Below are 21,722 nucleotides of genomic sequence, written 5' to 3' on the forward strand. Positions count from 1 at the left end.
AAACTTATTGCGAGGGAACACAAAACTTATTGTGAGGGAACGCAAAACTTATTGCGAGGGATCACAAAACTTATTGAGAGGTCATGCAAAACTCATTGCAAGGACACGCAAACCTTATTGAGAAGTCACGCAAAACTAATTGTGAGAGAATGCAAAACTTATTGCGAGGGAACACAAAACTTATTGCGAGGGAACACAAAACTTATTGTGAGAGAACGCAAAACATATTGCGAGAGAACGCAAAACTCATTGCGAGGACCTGCAAACCTTATTGAGAGGTCACTCAAAACTTATTGTGAAAGAACACAAAATTTATTGAGGTCACACAAAACTTATTGTGAGAGAACACAAAATTTATTGAGAGGTCACACAAAATTAATTGAGAAGTCACAAAACTTATTGCGAGGGAACAAAACTTATTGTGAGGGAACGCAAAACTTATTGAGAGGTCATGCAAAACTCATTGCGAGGACACGCAAACCTTATTGAGAGGTCACACAAAACGTATTGTGAGAGAACGCAAAACTTATTGCGAGAGAACGCAAAACATATTGCGAGGGATCACAAAACTTATTGCGAGAGAACGCAAAACTTATTGTGAGAGAACGCAAAACATATTGTGAGGGATCACAAAATTATTGCGAGAGAACGCAAAACATATTGCGAGGGAACACAAAACTTACTGCGAGAGAACGCAAAACATATTGCGAGAGATCGCAAAACATATTGCGAGAGATCGCAAAACTTATTGTGAGAGAACGCAAAACACATTGCGAGGAATCGCAAAACTTATTGCGAGGGAACGCAAAACTTATTGCGAGAGAACGCAAAACATATTGCAAGGGAACGCAAAACTTATTGAGAGGGATCGCAAAACTTATTGAGAGGGATCGCAAAACTTATTGAGAGGGATCGCAAAACTTATTGCGAGAGAACGCAAAACATATTGCGAGGGATCGCAAAACTTATTGTGAGAGAACACAAAACTTATTGTGAGAGAACGCAAAACTTATTGCGAGGGATCGCAAAGCTTATTGCGAGAGAACGCAAAACATATTGCGAGGGAACGCAAAACTTATTGAGAGGTCATGCAAAACTCATTGCGAGGACACGCAAACCTTATTGAGAGGTCACACAAAACTTATTGTAAAAGAACACAAAATTTATTGAGGTCACACAAAACTTATTGTGAGAGAACACAAAACATATTGCGAGGAATCGCAAAACATATTGCGAGGGATCACAAAACTTATTGTGAGAGAACGCAAAACTTATTGTGAGAGAACGCAAAACTTATTGCGAGGGAACACAAAACATATTGCGAGAGAACGCAAAACATATTGCGAGGGATCACAAAACTTATTGTGAGAGAACGCAAAACATATTGCGAGGGAACGCAAAACTTATTGAGAGGTCATGCAAAACGTATTGTGAGAGAACGCAAAACTTATTCCGAGAGAACGCAAAACATATTGCGAGGGATCACAAAACTTATTGCGAGAGAACGCAAAACATATTGCGAGGGATCACAAAACTTATTGCGAGAGAACGCAAAACTTATTGTGAGAGAACGCAAAACATATTGTGAGGGATCACAAAATTATTGTGAGAGAACGCAAAACATATTGCGAGGGAACACAAAACTTACTGCGAGAGAACGCAAAACATATTGCGAGGGATAACAAAACGTATTGTGAGAGAACGCAAAACACATTGCGAGGAATCGCAAAACTTATTGCGAGAGAACGCAAAACAAATTGCGAGGGAACGCAAAACTTATTGCGAGAGAACGCAAAACATATTGCAAGGGAACGCAAAACTTATTGAGAGGGATCGCAAAACTTATTGCGAGAGAACGCAAAACATATTGCGAGGGAACGCAAAACTTATTGCGAGAGAACGCAAAACATATTGCGAGGGATCACAAAACTTATTGCGAGAGAACGCAAAACATATTGCGAGGGAACACAAAACTTACTGCGAGAGAACGCAAAACATATTGCGAGGGATCGCAAAACGTATTGTGAGAGAACGCAAAACACATTGCGAGGAATCGCAAAACTTATTGCGAGAGAACGCAAAACAAATTGCGAGGGAACGCAAAACTTATTGCGAGAGAACGCAAAACATATTGCAAGGGAACGCAAAACTTATTGAGAGGGATCGCAAAACTTATTGCGAGAGAACGCAAAACATATTGCGAGGGAACGCAAAACTTATTGCGAGAGAACGCAAAACTTATTGCGAGAGAACACAAAACTTATTGCGAGAGAACGCAAAACTTATTGCGAGAGAACGCAAAACATATTGCGAGGGAACGCAAAACTTATTGAGAGGTCATGCAAAACTCATTGCGAGGGAACACAAAACTTAAAACTTATTGAGAGGGATCACAAAACTTATTGTGAGAGAACGCAAAACATATTGCGATGGAACGCAAAACTTATTGAGAGGTCATGCAAAACTCATTGCGAGGGAACGTAAAACTTATTGAGAGGTCATGCAAAACTCATTGCGAGGGAACGCAAAACTTATTGAGAGGGAACGCAAACCTTATCGAGAGGTCACACAAAACTTATTGTGAGGGATCACAAAACTTACAAAACGTATTGCGAGAGAACGCAAAACTTATTGCGAGGGAACACAAAATGTATTTGGAGGGAGCGCAAAACAATTCCGAAAAAAAATTCCCACCTTGTCCTTTGAGGGGCGCCGTACTATTCACAGTCTGTCATGATTAATTTAATCCATGAGTGAAAGTGTCTAATAACAGGATGGTTACTGAGATTAAGTAAATAATATTCAGCTTTATTTATAAATGGCATATTATAGAATCAAAGGAGCATATATGTACATACTCAAATTCCACTGGTATTTTGGAAAATATATGTTACATACTGTCTATGGAAACGGCCATTTAGAAATGTATGTTCCGTACAAGTATGTGACTTTCTATATGTAATTGTTTTACAAATACTGCCATATATCAGATAAAAATGTCCTACAATTATTACCATCCAATGCGCAATAAATATATATATATATAAACATAAAATAATGACAGAATAACAGAATAAGCTTTCGTTCATTTCATTAGGCCAGATAGAGACAGACGTTATGATCCGCCAATGTACACATAGACTGGAGGGGAAAATATAACCTGAAAATACATGTACTAAGGATATGCATTAAAGGTGCAGTCTTTTTAACTTTTTAAGTATCTTTAGACTTTGTGTCATCTTGGACATTGACAGCATGTAGCATCATTTAAAATCAATAGTGTTTAGTTTCAGATGCCATTGTAGAAATGTAGTATTCACAGGCAGCCATGATTACTTTAATCAATGAGTGAAAGTGTCAAATAACAGGGCAGTTACTGAGATTAAGCGAGTAGTATTCAGCTGGTCATTTGATTCAAACATGGCCGCCCCCATGAGGGGACCCTCTCCATGTAGAATAAAACAGCTTTTATAAGGTTGGTGCTTTTGTAAGTGCTCATGATTTCCTTCATATATTGCAAAATATATTAGTTAAACTAGTTTAAAGAGTTAAACTTATTTAATGAGGAAAAAAATACTGAGTGCACCTTTAAATATTTAATTACTATTGTCCATACGTTTATTGGCATGCCCTTGAGCTTAAATAATATTTTCTAAAATCGTAGCCGACCTTATAGCACAAACCACTCTGTTAAATTTACCTGCTATAAATCTTTTAAGAAAATGAACTAAGACACTCCGACAGATAAATATGAAACACAGCACAGCAGATATGAATGCGGTGAATGTCAGTTTCTGTAGATGAAGCAACCGCAATGCTACTACAGCCATCGCAGCGAGCTAAAATACTGCATTTAAATATTATTTTCTAAATGATCAAAAACCTCGTGTTAGATAACATATGTGCGATTATTCATGGTCACGCTTTCGCAGTTCTGATTAGCAAATGTGCTACTGGGGAGGTCAGGAAGTTTCCCTGAACAACACGCGTTGTTTACAGTTGCCACATCATTTACTTGTCTCTCATCAAACTAATGAAATATTCCACTCTAAAAAAACGTTATAAAATACCTCCATATGAACGTTGATAATAATATCCGCGAGCGTTTGAGAAAAGGTTACGGAGAGAGCATGTTAGCGTGACCATCCTCGCGGTGATGCGTGTTTACTGCTATCTTCTATATCGTTTCACAATGTGGGAGGTTTAGCTGGCGCCAATTTGAAGCTCAACCACCCAAAGTTGTTTCACAGAGTATTTGAGGGACTTTGGTGAGTAACTTTAACATTATTTTTGTGAGAGAACCTTTCGCCGCCGTGTGCCTTTAATTCGGTAGTGTGCGCGTGTTGTGCGGGTTCTAGTTTAGCGAGTTGCCATACTGAACGACATCGTAGCTCGATTTACAGTGTGTGTACTGTTACAGGCATTTCTACGTTTGCTTATATAGGTTTATGTGGTAGCTATGAGGGCACTTGATAGATATCACACTAGGTAGTACTCTTGTGTTGGTTTTGTTTATTAATATATTGTGTTTTTGCCAAGGTGAACACGTAGCTTGTATTTAAGGCCTAGATAGGCTGACTTTGGATCTTTGTGACTGGCTGATTTAAAATAAATCGTGGTTTTGGTCGCTCAAGATGTGTGCACTTCTGTCAGTTGATGCATTAATGTTGGAAATAGACCTAATGGACTTCCTCAAGCTTGAAACGGGCTTCAGATCATTCTGCTTTGGGAATAAAACAAAAGATTTGAAGTTTTAATGACTAAAAGCAGATTGTGCTTTGTCAAAACGAAAAGTAGCGTTGTATTCAGTGTTAAGCGTTTAGGTCTATAGGTACAACCTCATAAAAATTATTGTATTACATCAATAGCGTACTTGCATAATGTTATATTAGGTAATAGTATTAGGTAAACTAAGGAGTGGAGTCCCGTGTTTCGTTACTTCAAGTAACAGATTAAAAAACAATGTTGGTATTTTGACACTTTTCAAGAAGTAGTCTTTTGAGACTTAAAATGAAAGGTTTACTGAGGAAAAGAAAAAAAAAAGAAGATCATTCTGTGATAATTTACTGTCATTGTCGTGAAAGCGTATGAAAGTATTTCTTCTGTACACACACACAGACAAAAGATATTTAGCAGAATATGGAAGCTGCTTTTAATGAAAGATGATAGTGACAAAGACATAAAAGTACCTCTCAAATCTCATCCACACGTGTGCACTTACAAACCTGGCGCCAGTGGAGGAGCTAGGGGGTGGCCAGGGGTGGCCGTGGGACCCCACACACAGTTGCCGTTTTGGTCATTTTTTGTCTCGGGCACAATTTAGTTTTTTTAGAGGTGGAACTGTCTTTGTACAACTGCAACACACGGGAGACTTAACATGTGCGTGCACCAAGGTCGACGCACCTCTCCGTCCCGGGTGTCACTGTATCCACTCCCCTCCATTTTTGTCCAGTCAGTGAGTGTGTTTACATGCACGTTCTTACCCCGATTATGCTTAGTAAGCATGTGTGGTCATGTTAACACAATAAATGGCTTTCATTTATCGGTGTAAGGTCATAAACGGCGGAAAAATAACTCTGTCGACGCAGGTAGATTTTTGCATGTAAACACTGTTCTTACCGGCTTATCCAATGTGCACGCGTGTTGTGTGCATGACTCTTCGCGGTTTGTCGTCAAAAGCAGAGAATACCGCGATTTTTTCAAATCTCATGTAAACGCGGATTTCTTGCTTTGTTGGATTTTTTAAATAATCTGATTTTTGTGAGTTATCAGTTTACTGGTGTGCATGTTAATGTGCTAATTGCGTTTACATACACATTAATTCACTGATTATGCTTAATAAGCTGATAATGTTGACTCCAGTCAGGCTTCCTAAGCAACCAGTTGGCCTGGATGCTAGGGGGGGGTAGAGTCACGTTGGGGTAACCTCCTCGTGGTCGCTCTCGTTGGGGAGTTTTGGGTGGATGTCGCGGAGAATTGCGGGAGCCTCCACATGCGCTAGGTCTCCGCGGTAACGCGCTCAACAAGCCGCGTGATAAAATGCGCGGATTGATGGTCTCAGACGCTGAGGCAACTGAGATTCGTCCTCCTGCACTCCTCGGTAACCAAAAGTCAATTCATCTAGCAAGCTAGCTATAGGCCTACTCGTGTTAATACAACAGAAAATTATTATTCAACTATTTAGATAGATAAGTTTAAGTTGTATTAACATGAATAAGAAGAAATATAGCTAGCCCTTATAGAGATTTGAATGGTTATGTATAAATTTGCCCATTTTTTTTGGTCGGATGAAATTACTAAGCAACAGTTGCAAAAAGAGATAGGGGATATTAATTAGGACAATTAAATGGTTTTCTCTCGAATATGTCTCATTTTATCTAACTATGTCACCTGTTGTTAAAAACAATACTTTTTATTATTTATTTGTTAATGATATAAAATAAGCCATGTTCTTCTGTATGAATGCATTAGTGTGAGCTAATTTTGTTTGTGTGTTTGTTTGTTTTTCTAGTGTGACATTTAGGCTAGTACCCACATCTCATCCACATTTATGTCTGCAGAATTCAGTGTTCATCTCATAAAGTCAAAAGAATTAAATATGGTATGATTAACTAAATTATGACAAATTATCATGTGAAACTGTCAGGTGTTAGGTGTCATAAGCATCTCAAATAGGTGTGTGTTGTATTCAGTATTTTGCTCCATAATGGTGGTTGGGTTGTTTGTTCAACCACTCGTCATGATGTTGATTGCATTTTGTTGACTGACATAATCCAATTCACATATCCTGACTAGTTAACTCTTTCTATCCTTTTGCATTTTTGTCAAATCCAAAAAGTGTGATGGTGTTGATAATCTATAATTTGTGCATGATTCACTTAGTATAAGCCATTATGTACATATATGAAATGTAAACTTGATCAATTGATCTATTGATTAATGTTAGGCCTATGCCAAATCTCCATTTAGGCATTGTTTTTAAGATACTGTTGTCTTTCTAAAATACTGCCAATAATAAATGCTAATCTAATGCGGATTAACATTAATTTAATGAAAGTTATGACAAAAATAGCAAAAAACAATTGACTTTTTTTAAAAAGAGAGAGGAAAAAGCCTCCTCAAAAGTGGGTGTCGGCAATGTTTTAGGAAGGTAGTAATAGTACTGTAGAATTGACTGCTAATTACATTTTCACTCGTAAATATGTCGCATTACGGAAGTAAAATGGTTAACCAATGCAGTTTCATGCTGACTTAGATGTATGACAGCAGATCTGTCAATGGTCTGCTAAACTGTGCTGTATGTTTTTTTTATAGATGATCAACACTGGCGAAGCTGTGGGTAAATGGAAGGTAATGGCACGTCCATCTTTGCCCTCCTCTTTGGACTCCACATTGCCTGGGATATCCCGGGTAGTTCTGTCGGTATCCATGGAACCGAAATATCAGTGCCAGCAGTGTAAAGAGATTCTCAGGAAACCTTTTCAAGCGCAGTGCGGACATCGCTTCTGTGTGTTCTGTTTCAAACAACTTACCAGGTACCCAGGAAAACCCACTGCCTCATGCTCTGCATTCATTTCCACCCTCTCCATGGAAATGTCCCAATCCAATCAATCCTACCACTGCACTGTAGCTAGACGGGAAGCATGTACCTTCTTTTGCTTGATGCTGATCCACTCAGTTGCTTCTTAACCCCAGTGTTTCTCCTTGAACCTGGATATATATCATCTTTTCTTACCTCTGTGGCATATCCTAGGATATTTTCAGTTTTGGGTGAGCTTTGCTTTGGCGTCAGTCATTTGGCCATGGTCATTATTATTGTTAACATATGCAATGATTATACTGTCAGGACAAGTATTTACATGATACAGCTAGGTCTGTCTATTTGATTTAGTGTGATAAATCCTAAAATTAATTATAAAATTGTCAGTGTTTATGGATATTTATGCATTAATGGGCATCATCTTATGACCCACTTGTAGCCTACACGCTAGAACTACAACCATTGCAAATAATAATTGCCGAGTGTTAAAATACTCGTCTTTGACTGAATTACGCCTCCTTGCTATATGAAGCATTTTAACGAAGTAAAGGGCTCCTGTTATTGATAAGAGAGAAATTACACCAAAGAATTGTCATGCATCTTTCCCAATGTGTTTTTAAAAGTGGCATGTACCATTTTGCGCAAGGATTTCTTGATTACTTGCTGCTGATTTCCTCAGAAAAAATTCTTGAATATCTTTAGAAGATTTGTTGTCATGTATCTAGCAAAATCTTTTGACTACAATCTTTTGAATCTGTTCTCCAAAAAAAACCTCGATCCGATTCGTTCAGGGACTCTTTCTGTAGGTTGCATCTACAGAAAGACTTGAGAAATGGCGTTTAAGGGAAAGGGATAGACTCGAATGCTGAACTGAATGGCATGCCTTGTTTAGTGCCACGACACTCAGTCTTGGGATGTATTCGTTCAGTAAGTTTATCCAAGTTTTGGTACGTTAGGGTGACTTTGAAGGCAGGAAAAAGCCACCAAACCGCTCACAAACTTTGCAAATGAGCGACTTACGAAGAAGTAAGAATGATTCATTCGCTTAAATGAAAAGATTGGTTCAAAAGTTGTTCACGACCAAAACACCACTAATATGCATCAGATAATCTGCTTGCTTATGCACTTCCTATATAAGTCTTTTTACTGCCCCCTCAAGTTTACTACACAAATATGTAGACACTAAAATGTAAAAATTGATGATTTATCAGTAAATATTAGTATTGTAAATATTAGTGACGGTTTAATATCTTTACCATCAGAAATCTGTCTTAGAACAGAAATGACCTTTTTACATTTCAGAAAGTCTCAGTAATAATTTTTTCCCCTGACAGATTTATTCCATTGTTTTTTTGAAAGAGAGTGTTCGTTTTTTCTCTCTGTGGCTGTGAGCTTTGAAGGATGCATAGTTTGCATCTTTGCATACTCACTTAAAATGTGTTAACCACAGAAGCAGTCTTACTAGAAAAGAAGGCTACATGGGGCCTTTCCAGAAAAGATATGCCCTATGCAGCGTTGGTGAGAGATAAGGTAAACGGTTTTAGGCAGACTATCAGAACGGTTTGAAACGGCAGCAATTTCCCCTTGTTCCCCTCAAAGCAATCTGTCAACACACTTCTCTAACTCCACTTCGGGTTTTCTATTTCACGCTTCTTGCTCGATTCCTGCTCACTGGTGAAAGAAACCCTGCCCCTTTCGAAATGCTTCTTATCTGGAAGAGAAGTGAGAGATGTATTCAACATCAGTTTTAGCCATCTTGACCTTAGTTACAAAACCTACATTTTTGCAAAAGGGTTTTTACATGGCTCGTTGAAAGTATCGTGGCAGTTTTCTGGTGAAATAAACTCTAGAGGCTGTACAACATAGTAAAACCTGGCTGATTGTCAGTTCATAAGCACGTAATTTTCTCCCTGTTCCTCACATAATGCTATCTTGTGACATCAAAAGACTTTTAGTATAGTGCATGACTTAAGGCGGTACATTTGAACTTTTGCATTACATAAACAACTGCATTTACAAGCTTGTTTATGTGCGATCAAATTGCGTGTGATAGAGCGTTGTACTTGCGATGACAAGAACCGGAGTACGGGTCCCGAAGAGCATGCAAGTCGACACTTCAGCTGAAAGTGTTGTAGAAGTAGAGATGTTAATGATTAACCGTTGTTAATAATTTGATCGATTAAGCTTATCGATCGTCGATTAATTAATTTCAGGACTGCGTTCAGTAATCATGCCAGCAGACTTTGATAAGGCTGTCTATGCAGTCATCCGCCGCTAGAGGGTAGGGATGGGCGAAACCACTTATTCTCTTTCCCTTCCTCACAAATGTTTAAATTCTGTTTGTTGTGTTGCACATACTGTTTTCACTTCAGTCTTTTAGTTTACAAGGCTCTACTGTCAAACATGAAAGTTGTAAGGGATAGTTCACCCAAAAATTCAGTTCTTACTCAATACAATGAGAGTGAATAGTGACCAAGGCTGGCCCTGGACTCATTTTGTGAATTTTAATCTTTTTTTGGTGAACAATCTCTTCAATGATGCCAAAAATTGTCTGTGTTTAGAGCCCACTTGTCAGTTGGTCTGACCTTGCCTTTTTTCCATGCTCTGCCTTGATGCTAAACTAGAAGTTTACAAGATCTTTCCTCTCCATTAGTTCAGGTCCCACACCTTGTGAAGCCTGCCGTGCTGAGGGTATATTTGAAGAGGAACTGTCTATGCTCAATATTACAGTGGTAAGCTGCTTTCCTTCAATAATATATCTTGTAAAGCATATCTATCATTCTTTTCACTCCTGGCGACCACTCATTCTCGTAAAAGAAAAACTGTAAGAGTAGAATTACAAAGTGAGCTATCCCCACATGAAAAACTCCATTATGACCTATGAACACTGGTGTAATTTTGATCAGTAACAGGAAGTGATTTACAGAAAGTATTCACTAACAGGAAATTCCATGGTCTTTGACTCCCACTAAAACATAGGCATTTCCTGACAACGCAGCTCGACGAGAAATCGATAACTTGCCCGCTAAGTGCCCAAATGAAGGATGTACATGGACAGGAACATTAAAAGAGTATGAGGTATGTTCTGCATGATTAAACAATTAACATTGAATTGCATGTTTGGCAAATGTGGCAAGCTGTGAATAAACTGCATTTACATGGATCAATGACGTGGAAAATGATTCAAGTCTAAACCCATCTGTTGAACAAAAACCAGACTAGGTTCAAAAAATAACATCCGCCCATAAGCAATGAGTGATGGGGGTTGGGCGGAAAGTCCCAGCCTGTCTGCCTGCCACAGTGGAAAGCACCGAAAATAAAAGCATGTGAAAGAGAAGAACTTTTCCAGAGCTTCCTCACAGTGATCTTTTAATTCTATGTTTTTTGTATGCACAAAAAAAATAAACTTTGTAAGAAAATTTTGTATCAACAGTGGGAATAGGTTAACTTTATTTTTTAATCTTGGGCTGTGCGAGGCTTTATTTGCTTGGCAAACAGTGAGTCATTTTCGTTGGGCCATGCAAATGAACTTTATTATCTCTGTGAAATTTATACTGCTGATAATATAGTATTATGAGTGTGCTCATGTTCATTTTGCCTTCCAAGTTTCAGTTTTGTTTCCTTAAACCTGAAACTTCTAGAAGTTTGGCTTTGTCTCAGGTTTTATTTGCATTTTGCATAGTATCAGCATGACCGTGATCTTACCTTATGACTAGACAGTGACTAAGTTAACCAAAACCCCGACTAAGCCTGATATTGTTTAAAGGAGTCAATGCTGATTCATTTGTGTTGAGATATGATGAGAGAAAAAGCATGACCTTTGAAATATTCCTCTATAACTCACCATGTTGTAATGCTCTTGCAATTTTTCCCTTGATACTGTCCAGGATAGCTATTGCTTAAAGGAATAGTTCACCCAAAAATGAAAATTTGCTGATAATTTACTCACCCTCAGGACATCCAAGATGTATCCAAGTTTCTTTCTTCATCAAAACAGAATTTAAGATTTTTAGGTCTTGCTTTAAACAGTGCAAGTGAATGTACTCCAAAATGCATATTTAGGGTACATCAAAATAATCCACACGACTCCAGTCTACAAATAAAGGTCTTCTGAACACAAACAATTGATTATTTTTAGAAACAAATCAATACTTATATACTTTTTAACTACAAATGTTCGCTTCCGTACATCTCTGTGACGCACGCTCATCAGAGGGATGACGTAAGCTCGTTGGTTAGGTGGAGTCAGGAAGCGCGTCATTGTTTACAAGAGAAGGAGCGCTGTACAAAAGTTTAATTGTCTTTGTGGTAGATTTGTATCTGTATAAGTGTATTGTTCAAAATGGTCATTTGGTGTGTGTATCCTGGATGCATCAACCTTCAGAAACCCCAAAGAAAATGCACTGCACTGCTGACATACGATTGGCTGATTAGATGATTGATGGGCTGGTTTGAGTATTTCTGTGACTGTTGATCTCCTGGGATTTTCACACACAACAGTTTCTAGAATTTACTGTGAATGGTGCCAAAAACAAAAAAACAACAAGTGAGCGGCAGTTCTGCGGACGGAAACACCTTGTTGATGAGAGAGGTCAACAGAGAATGGCCAGACTGGTTTGAACTGACAAAGTCTACGGTAACTCAGATAATCACTCTGTACAATTGTGGTGAGAAGAATAGCATCTTAGAATGCTGTTCTGAGATGCGGGTTGGCACTGTTTTGGCGGCATGAGGGGGACCTACACAATAATAGGCAGGTGGTTTTAATGTTGTGGCTGATCTGTGTATATAATGCCCACTTTTCCCAATCCAATGAATTTTACCCGATGGATAAAATCAAGCCTTACACCTTTTCTCTTTGAGTATCCTGTTTCATTCTTTTTTTTTTTTTTCACCCAATTTGGAATGCCCAGTTCCCAGTGCGCTTTTAAGTCCTCATGGTCACGTAGTGATTCGCCTCAATCCGGGTGGCGGAGGATGAATCCCAGTTGCCTCCGCGTCTGAGACCATCAACCCACGCATCTTATCACGTGGCTTGTTGATCGTGTTGCCAAGGAGACATAGCGTGTGTGGAGGCTTCACACCATCCACCGCGGCATCCGCGCTCAACTCACCACACGCCCCACTGAGAACGAACCACGAGGAGGTTACCCCATGTGACTCTACCCTCCCTAGCAACCGGGCCAATTTGGTTGCTTAGGAGACCTGGCTGGAGTCACTCAGCACTCCCTGGGATTCGAACTAGCGAACTCCAGGGGTGGTACCCAGTGTCTTTTATCACTGAGCTACCCAGGCCCAACCTGTTTCATTCTTAAATATGTCAGGTTATTGAAGTAAAATGGTTTTAAGTGATGTGCATGTTGCATCTAAAGATGCATGCCGATATGCAGAATACAGTTTTTCTTTATATGTAGACTGGTAAACTGGTAAAGTTTCTAACCGGACTAGCTTATCATCAATTGATTGTGCAAGAACAGATTTAACTGCCAACATATTTCCCACACACGCTCCAAGCCAAGCATTATCTTATTAAATGTTTGCATAAACTGACAGAACATTTGCACAGACACACCTGTTTTTGCATGCGTTAATGCAGTAAAGAAAAAATTGGCCTTTGACAGAGATAATTGAAAATGAGAACTAAAGGATTAAAGGGGTAGTGAAGCAAAAACACTTTAGCTTGTTTCCCAGTTGTTGTGGTTTTATTGGGTTTGTTTCTTGTTGCATAAATGAAGTGCAAAATAACAAGAAATGAAAAATAAAACATTACAGTATATGCATATGCATATACACTACCGTTCAAAAGTTTAGGGTCACTTACTCATTCTTTATTTATTTTTTTTAATTTTGTTTCACATTTTAGGATAATTGTAAAGTCATCAAAACTATGGAATAACATAAATGGAACTATGGGAATTATGTTGTGACTAAACAAAATCCAAAATAAATCAAAACTGTTATATTTTAGCATTAGTCACCCTTTGCCTAGAATTTGCAGACATGTACTCTTGACATTTTCTCAACCAACTTCTTGAGGTATCATCCTGGGATGCTTTTTAAACAGTATTGAAGGAGTTCCCATCTATGTTGGGCACTTATTGGCTGATTTTCTTTATTATTTGGTCCAAGTCATCAATTTCAAAAACTTTTTTGTTATTATTAAATTTGAGTTTTTTAATGAAATAAATTAATATGGTGGCACAATTATATTTTTGTCAACAAAACTAATTTCAAACATTTAAGCATACGCCTTCAGATCAAAAGATTTTTAAGATCATGAGAAACATTTCAGGCAAGTGTTTCAAAACTTTTGGATGGTAGTGTACAGATTTATTATTTTTGCAGTAATAGAAAATAAAATTAAGTAACACGAAAATAAAAATAATTCCTCACACTTTGCGCTAGTGCATGAACGCAGATGCGATCGCTTGGCCAACACATTGCCAACATGCTGTCTGGTTGAACATGCTTGACGTGCGTTCTTGCATAACCATTGTGGGAACAAACCTCAGTACTCAACGTGGCGATAGAGTTACCTTCAAACGCCTGTGCCATTAAACTGTATGTGTTATTATTCCGGTAAGTCGCTATAAATATATTGACTTTAACTAACTTGCTCAGCCTAACCCTAACTGTGTTCTTCGAACTGTTGCTCAGCCATGACTTGGAAGTATTTGATTGAAAGAGAAAATTCACCATAGAAGTGGACAGTTCAGACTATGATTGTGGCAACATTGACAATGCAACCTGTACTTGCATTGGATTATGAATTGCGCTCTGACACATTTCAGAACGCAATGACACGTGAAATCGAGCATGTGTTGCAAGATGCATCTGCGTTCACGTACTTGAGTAGATTATATTTCGGCCCTTAGAGTAGCACTGAATATAGATATTGTGTTGGTGTCTTGTTCAAATCACAAGAGAATGTGTCTTAAATAACATATCATGGCCATTTAGTTCATAACAGGAAATGCATACTTGTAGCTATAAAAAGCCATACACATTCTCAAGATAATTGTAAATGGAAGCACATGAAGACAATTTAAGAGTTAACAGTTAGTCATAAACAACTTTAAACACAGCAATCTTAAAACATTAACTCCAACTAGACATTTACAGACCAATTTCTCCCATTCTTTCACCAGGGTCAGCATGAAGGTCGCTGTGACTTTGAGCGTGTCAAATGTGAAGCATGTCAAACTCTTATCTTGCTTAGCGAGAAAGACCGTCACAATGAGCGGGAATGTGAGGCCAGAACCCTCAATTGCAAGTACTGCAAGGTCACATTCAACTTCAAGGATATTAAGGTAAATATGCACATCATGTTTGTAGTGTATACAACTGCAAACTGTCGCAATGTGATGCAATCCAACATTTAACTGCCCGCTTTTAGGGCAGGAATTATAATGAAATGGCATTTAGTCTATAAATGTATAGTTAAACCAAAATTGAAAATTCAAACCATGTATGATTTTCTTTCCTCTGTGGAACATAACGAGTTAATGAGTTTCCAGGCTGCTCATTTCTATATAATGAAAGTGGATGGTGACCAGTGGCTATGAACCTCCAAAGAGGACAAACATTTTTAGTGACTTCAATTTCAGTCTGTTCCTCATAAAAAGCTATCGTGCAAGTTTTATGGACTACTTTAATGGAACTTTTTTGAAAGCCACTGGTCACCATCGGCTTTCATTGTATGGAAAAAGCAGCTGGAATATTCTGCCTGATATCTTGTTACGTGTTCCACAAAAGAAATAAAAGGATACAGGTTTGGATGACAGAATTTTCATTTTTGGGTGAACTACTGTATGCCCTTAAGCTAAAAGCTGTTGCTATCACATATCTTAGCTGACTTTCCCACACTTTTCTGTCACAGGCCCACGATGAAATTTGTCAGAAGTTTCCTATGCAATGCAAAGACTGTGGAAAAAAGAAAATCCCACGAGAGAAGGTTAGTCTGCATACTCAACATTAAATTTTTCCCACATGACATGTTTCTAAGTATGAATACAGAAACTCTTTAATCATGAGTTTATAGCTGTTTTTTCAAAACCTAGTGTTCTGCCTACTCCCTAGATAGGCAAGTACCTTCTAAGGCAGTTTCTTAAATGCATGGAACCTCAAAAAGAGACTGATTTGGAATGATAATGAGCAAATACATTTGGATTTGGAACAGAGTTTGTATGTCTGTTGAATGTGTGGTGCCCTTTAAAGCATGGATGCCATTCACAGAATCTTGCTAGTCAGGTTTTACTGCAAGTTTGCTAAAACCACAAGTATGGCAATTGCTGCAACAACTGCACCATAAGGTTTCACTAAAAGAGAAAGATGCCAAATGTATCTTATCCTTTTTAAAACAGCTTTATCATGAATTTTATGTCTTTGTCTTTTCGCAGTTTCAAGAACACAGCAAGTCGTGTGCAAAGTCCAAGTCGGCATGCCAGTTCAGTGAGATTGGCTGCAGGGTTGTGGTGTGTATTTATTTTTCTTTGAATACAGTTTGTATCAGAATAGCTTTTAGAAAGGTGGATACTCCTTTTGTCACCAAACCCTAAAGGGCGGATTTAAATACACATTAGTGCATTAGTCATGCTTAAGTCGGGTCACATTTTTAGACAATCAGTGTGTTACTAAAACACATATATTTTTATCTTCATAGCTCAACTATGAAGTTTGGTATTGTATAGTTTCATTAAGAATGCATTTATTGATTTACTGAGGCATTGTTACCAAAACAACAGACACAAAGTGCATGTTACGCATAAATGTGATTTGCTACATCTGCAAATAGTAGTTATAATTTGAGTTTGTAAAGTTTATAAGGCATTGTGAGAAATTAGAAGTTGCAACAGATACTGTCAGTTTGCAGAGTTTAGTTGAGTGTGTTGAGAATTTAGTATTAGTTGGAAATCAAAGTTTTATTTAATTTATTATATTATTTAAAATATTTAAAAATATGATTTTTTTATTTATAATTATTTTCATTATTTTATTTAACATTTATGACATTTATTTATTATACTTCTTAACTTTCAAAAGTTTCATAAATAATTTTATCATCATTTTGTCATCACTAACCAGAACATGAATTTGAATAATTCCATTTGTGATTTGTTTTTTCCACATGACTAATATAGAACCATACGATATATATATACTCTAGAATGTGGGTGAGAAGTCACGAAGTCTTGGTTACAACATGCTTGGGTATTAACTTTAGCAGTAGTCTCACAGTAGGTGCGAGTTCATTTTTTTTAACTCAAATTTTTGTTGATCATTGAGTGAAATGCATTACAGACAAAAAAAGAAAAAAGAAAAAAAAACTGGACGTATTGATGAAATATCATATATTTACATCTCTGTTCTCTATATGTGAGATGTGCCGAAAAATTAAAAAAGTAAAAATCAAGCGTTGCCTTCCTTGAGTCTGTCTTCAAACTAAGCCAAATATATTTTCCAGACTGGTCTGTCTTTTTAAAGATGCCCTCTAGTGTGCAGACAAGAAACTGCCACATACACACCCTTCTAAAGGGTTAGGGTTAGTGACATGAAAATAAGGAGGAGTAGTGGTCAGAGAAGTGGTGTAGTGGGTAGTGCCCATGCTCATGACACCATAAGAACTATTATGGTCATGAGGACGCAGGTTTAAATGGGATGTCACGATTCCATTGTCGTTCTCTCTCCACCCTCCGGTCTGCTATTTACTGTCCTGTTTTTAAGGCAAATGTACCCAATGGCATTTTTTTTATTTTTTATATGAAATGCTGTTTGCAACCCATTTTACTTGCATAATCTAATGTATTTCCATGTGAAACAAGATAAAGAGAAGATTAAATGAAGTGAAATGTAGGGCATAGAAAAAAGATGAAGTGGAAAAACAGGTGAGCAGAACTTGAATTTATACATCAGTAAATGGTTGGATCATGAAAGAGGGCATTGCATGCTAGAATGGAGATATTTATCATACGAGATATTCCCTGATAATGTAGATCATAATATTCTTTGGAGCTGTGGTGTGCCGAATTTTTTCTTTTTGGTCGAGCACCTACAGTTGTGCTCAAATGTTTGCATACCCTGGCAGAAATTGTGAAACTTTGGCATTGATTTTGAAAATAGGACTGATCATGCAAAACAACGGAATAAATTTAATAAATCTTTTATTTAAGGAATAAATTTGCTAAATTTTTAATTATTTTCATGTTATAATCTGGTGAAATTTGATACACCCAGTTACACATTTGCTCTTTGAGGCAAAACATGGCAAAGAAGTCAAAATCCTCGGGCTCTGGAGACATTAAAAGACACTTACGTGTTCAGGATGAAAGCCCCGACAGGCCTACAGACCGGGGACTCGATTTGGATGGCACGGCGGGAGAGGTGATCCAGCGTCAGTTGTCCAACGTGTCGGTGATGCTGATGAAGGTTCTTGCTGACTTGGAGGATCTCACTGTAATACGTCGATCGATTACGGCAATGGAAATGAAATTCTCTGAGTTATTTACAAGAGTGACTGATGTTGAGAGACGAATCGATTGTCTGGAATCTTCAGAGAGGGAATTAACCGCTAATCTGCCCACGACCAAAGTTGATTTGGAACATCTCCTTGAAAAGCTTGAATATCTTGAGAATAGAAGCCGCAGGAATAACGTTCGAATTGTTGGAATTCCTGAGCATGAGGAGGGCAGAGATATGGTGAAATTCCTAGACAAGCTTTTCCCGAGTCTGCTCGACATAACAGGCCACAAGCTGGAAATCGAGCGAGCTCACAGAGTCCCAGCTCACAGATTTGCTGAGGGAGAAAGGCCCCGATCGATTCTGGCCAGATTTCTGAGATCATCCGATAAAGATCTTGCGTTGTGCCAGGCGAGGAGCAAAGGGAAGCTTTCTTGGAAGAACCATAATATTTTCTTGTTCCCGGACATTGCGAGTTCGACAAGAGAGAAACTCGATCGGTTCAAGGAATGTAAGAAACTTACATCAGCGAAAGATCACTTCTGCTCTGATGTTTCCGGCCAAACTGAGAAAAGAAACTAAGGACGGTCGCAAAGTATTTACATGTCCCAATCAGGCAATGTCTTTTATTGAATCAATGGGTGAGTAAACCATTTGGTGTTTCTCATTTGAGTGGTTCGACTTGCTGTACTTACTCTGGCTTTTGAGCAAGCTGGGCGTCATTTTGGTTTCTTTTTGCGTTGGCTCCACCGAGCGGCTGGAGTTTGTTTTGTGAATAAAACTTTTCCGTAAAGAAACTTTTGCATTGACGAAAGATTACTTGTGCATTGAAGTTCCCGGCCAGTTTGAGAGTGGACACTACGGATGACCGCAAAATATCTACATGCTCACACAAAGGATGTCTTTTATAAAGTTGACGGATTGTGTAAGTCATGGTATTTACTTTTATGCGGCCTCCGAGTGAAATGACTCGACCATCCGGGGAACCGGGATGCCGGTTTTGTTTCTTTTTGTACTGGTTCCACCTAGCGGCTGGAGCTTGTTCTATTGAATAACACTTCTTTGGAACAGCTGTGGATTAATCTGTTCATTCTTCGTGCTTATTCCTCCTGCTGGCTGGAGTTTGTTTTGTTGAGTATTTTTATGGGACATTGGAATGATTACGTCATCCGCTGAACTCATAACAGCCGGCTCACTGAACATTTGTTTGTATGTCCGAGGAATCTGAACGGTTTATATCTGCTGGAATTTGTTTTGTGGAAGATCACACCTTTGAGACAGTTCTGTGAATGAATCTACACGTTCTTTGTGTTCATTTTCCTATTTGCTGGGGTTTATTTTACAAAGTATTTTCTGTTATGTAATTTTGCCTCACAAATTTGTGAGGCAAAATTGAGCAATCCGATGGCAAAGTCGTCGGGGGGGCTCGTGGGCGTTCGTGGACTTTTGAGTTTAGATGGATTGTCTCCGGTTGGCGCATTCGTGCGAGGGGTTAATGCGCACGTTTTTCTTTTTTACTGTTTGTTTTGTTCGGGGTTTGATTGTTTCACTAATGGGGAATGTGGTCTGTATAATTTTGTTTGACACACAATTTATATTTTCTACTATGTCAGATGTTAATATGAGTGTACTATCTCTCTCTAAATGGAATGTAAATGGGTTGGCACCCCATAAAAAGAAGGAAGGTTATTACTTTTCTTAAACGTTAAGAAATATGATATTGTGTTTCTTCAAAAACACATCTCTCCCCACAGGAAGCTGAAAAATTTGGGAAGATATGGGGTGGACATGTTTTCTTTAGTGTTGGCTCAAGTAAGAGCAAGGGAGTCATAATACTGGTAAATAAACATCTACAATTCAAATGTCTCAGACTAAAGGTAAATTAGGGAGAGTCATTATTGTTTTAGCTGAAATTCAAGGGCAAAGGTTGATTTTGGCTAATATTTACGCACCAACGCTGATGATCAGGGCTTTTTTTATAGATCTTGAAGGGATGCTGCAAACCGCTGACACCCCTCATGATATAATATTGGGAGGAGACTTTAATCTTTTGATGACTCAGTCCTTGATCATAGTGAAGCAAAAGTGTGTAAACCCCCTAGAGCAACATTGACGCTTCACAGGATGTGTAAAAATCTTGGTCTTACAGATATTTGGAGACTTTTGAACCCATCTGGTAGGGACTATACATTTTTTCATCAGTCCATAAGATTTATTCTAGAATAGATTTTTTTTTATATCCAAATCCCACATTTCATCTGTTGTTGATTGCTCAATTGGAAACATCTTAGTCTCAGATCACGCCCAGGTGAGTTTAGAGGTGTTGCCATTTACAGAGAAAAATAAATCATATAGTTGGCGCCTTAATGTGTCCCTTTTGCAAAATCCTGATTTCCAACAAATGTTAAAGACTGAAATCAATGATTATATGGAGACCAACTGGTCCTCAGTATCCTCTGTGGGCGTGGCTTGGGAGGCACTTAAGGCAGTTCTTAGGGGTCAGATCATACAGTATGCCTCATTCACCAAAAAATCCAAAGCACGAGAACTTGTGGAGTTGGAAGGGAATATTAAAAGTGCAGAGGCAGAGCTGAAGCACCGTTTGTCATCTGATGGCCTCAAAGAATTGACCCGATTGAAATACAGATATAATACTATTTTGTCGCAGAAGGTGGAGTTTTGGCTATTCAGGGCAAGACAGTCATACTTCGAGTCAGGGGACAAAGCAGGAAAACTTTTGGATAGATATATAAAGCAGAGAGAGTCTTTTTCTACCATTACCTCAGTGAAATCTGGTGGTGAAACATTTACCTCGGTCATTGGTATTAATAATGCTTTTAAAGAATTCTACTCTGATCTCTATAGTTCCACATCTTCGTCTACTGATGAAGATATTAGAAACTTTGTGGAACCATTAGATCTCCCTAAACTGACAACTGAGCAAAAAATTCTCTTGATTCTGAGATAAACTTGGAGGAGCTTGGCGAGGTTATTAAGGCCTTACCTACAGGCAAGGCTCTGGGGCCTGATGGCTTTGCCACTGAGTTTTTCAAATCTTATGCTACAGAACTGGCTCCACTTTTGCTAGAAGTTTATACTGAATCATTAAAGAATGGAAAGCTCCCGCCAACCATGAGACAAGCCCGGATCAGTCTGATTCTTAAAAAGGACAAAGATCCAAGCGAGAGTAAAAGTTACCGTCCAATTTCCCTGATCCAGTTAAATGTAAAAAAAAAAATGCAAAAATTCTGGCTAATCGATTAAGTAAAGTTATGACATCTCTTATACATATAGATCAGGTGGGGTTTATTCGAGGCCATAGCTCTTCTGATAACTTTAGGCGTCTCATCAATATCATGTGTTCAGTAACGAATTAACAATCTCTGGTTGCTGCCATCTCACTTGATGCCGAAAAGGCGTTTGATATGGTAGAATGGGATTATCTTTTTAAGATTTTGGAAATGTATGGGTTCGGGAGTACTTTTATTGGTTGGATTAAGCTACTTATAGACACCCTGTAGCGGCGGTACAAACAAATGGACTAATTTCAGATTATTTTACTCTGGATAGGGGCACCCGGCAGGGTTGCCCTCTTTCCCCATTATTGTTCTGTCTTGCCCTGGAACCATTAGCAGCCGCGATAAGAAAGGAAGATGATTTTCCAGGGGTGGTGACGGGAGGTATGGCGCAAAAGCTTTTGCTTTATGCAGATGATATTTTATTATTC

At 38.3% G+C, this 21,722-nt stretch overlaps 2 protein-coding genes across 3 annotated transcripts in view; one reads left to right on the forward strand and one right to left on the reverse strand.

Annotated features, from left to right (window-relative positions):
* Window positions 1-4,194, reverse strand: part of LOC127428793 (ubiquinone biosynthesis protein COQ4 homolog, mitochondrial-like) — a 25,994-nt gene extending 21,800 nt beyond the window's left edge. The window contains exon 1 of the mRNA XM_051677392.1: window positions 4,071-4,194. Within this exon, the coding sequence (XP_051533352.1) occupies window positions 4,071-4,146 (76 nt within the window). The 5' untranslated portion in view covers window positions 4,147-4,194. The remainder of the gene's footprint in view (window positions 1-4,070) is intronic.
* The window catches only part of LOC127428703 (TNF receptor-associated factor 2-like), a 26,979-nt gene continuing 9,379 nt past the window's right edge, over window positions 4,123-21,722 (forward strand). The window contains exons 1-8 of one of the 2 annotated variants that reach the window (XM_051677246.1): window positions 4,128-4,268; window positions 6,512-6,601; window positions 7,315-7,535; window positions 10,194-10,272; window positions 10,520-10,618; window positions 14,689-14,850; window positions 15,420-15,494; window positions 15,940-16,014. In XM_051677246.1, coding sequence (XP_051533206.1) covers window positions 6,551-6,601; window positions 7,315-7,535; window positions 10,194-10,272; window positions 10,520-10,618; window positions 14,689-14,850; window positions 15,420-15,494; window positions 15,940-16,014 — 762 coding nt within the window. In that variant the 5' untranslated portion in view covers window positions 4,128-4,268; window positions 6,512-6,550. Of the gene's footprint in view, window positions 4,269-6,511; window positions 6,602-7,314; window positions 7,536-10,193; window positions 10,273-10,519; window positions 10,619-14,688; window positions 14,851-15,419; window positions 15,495-15,939; window positions 16,015-21,722 lie in introns of both variants that reach the window. The other variant, XM_051677255.1, reaches the window with a different exon arrangement.

Source organism: Myxocyprinus asiaticus, chromosome 3 (genome assembly GCF_019703515.2).
Source record: "Myxocyprinus asiaticus isolate MX2 ecotype Aquarium Trade chromosome 3, UBuf_Myxa_2, whole genome shotgun sequence".
NCBI lineage: Eukaryota > Metazoa > Chordata > Actinopteri > Cypriniformes > Catostomidae > Myxocyprinus > Myxocyprinus asiaticus.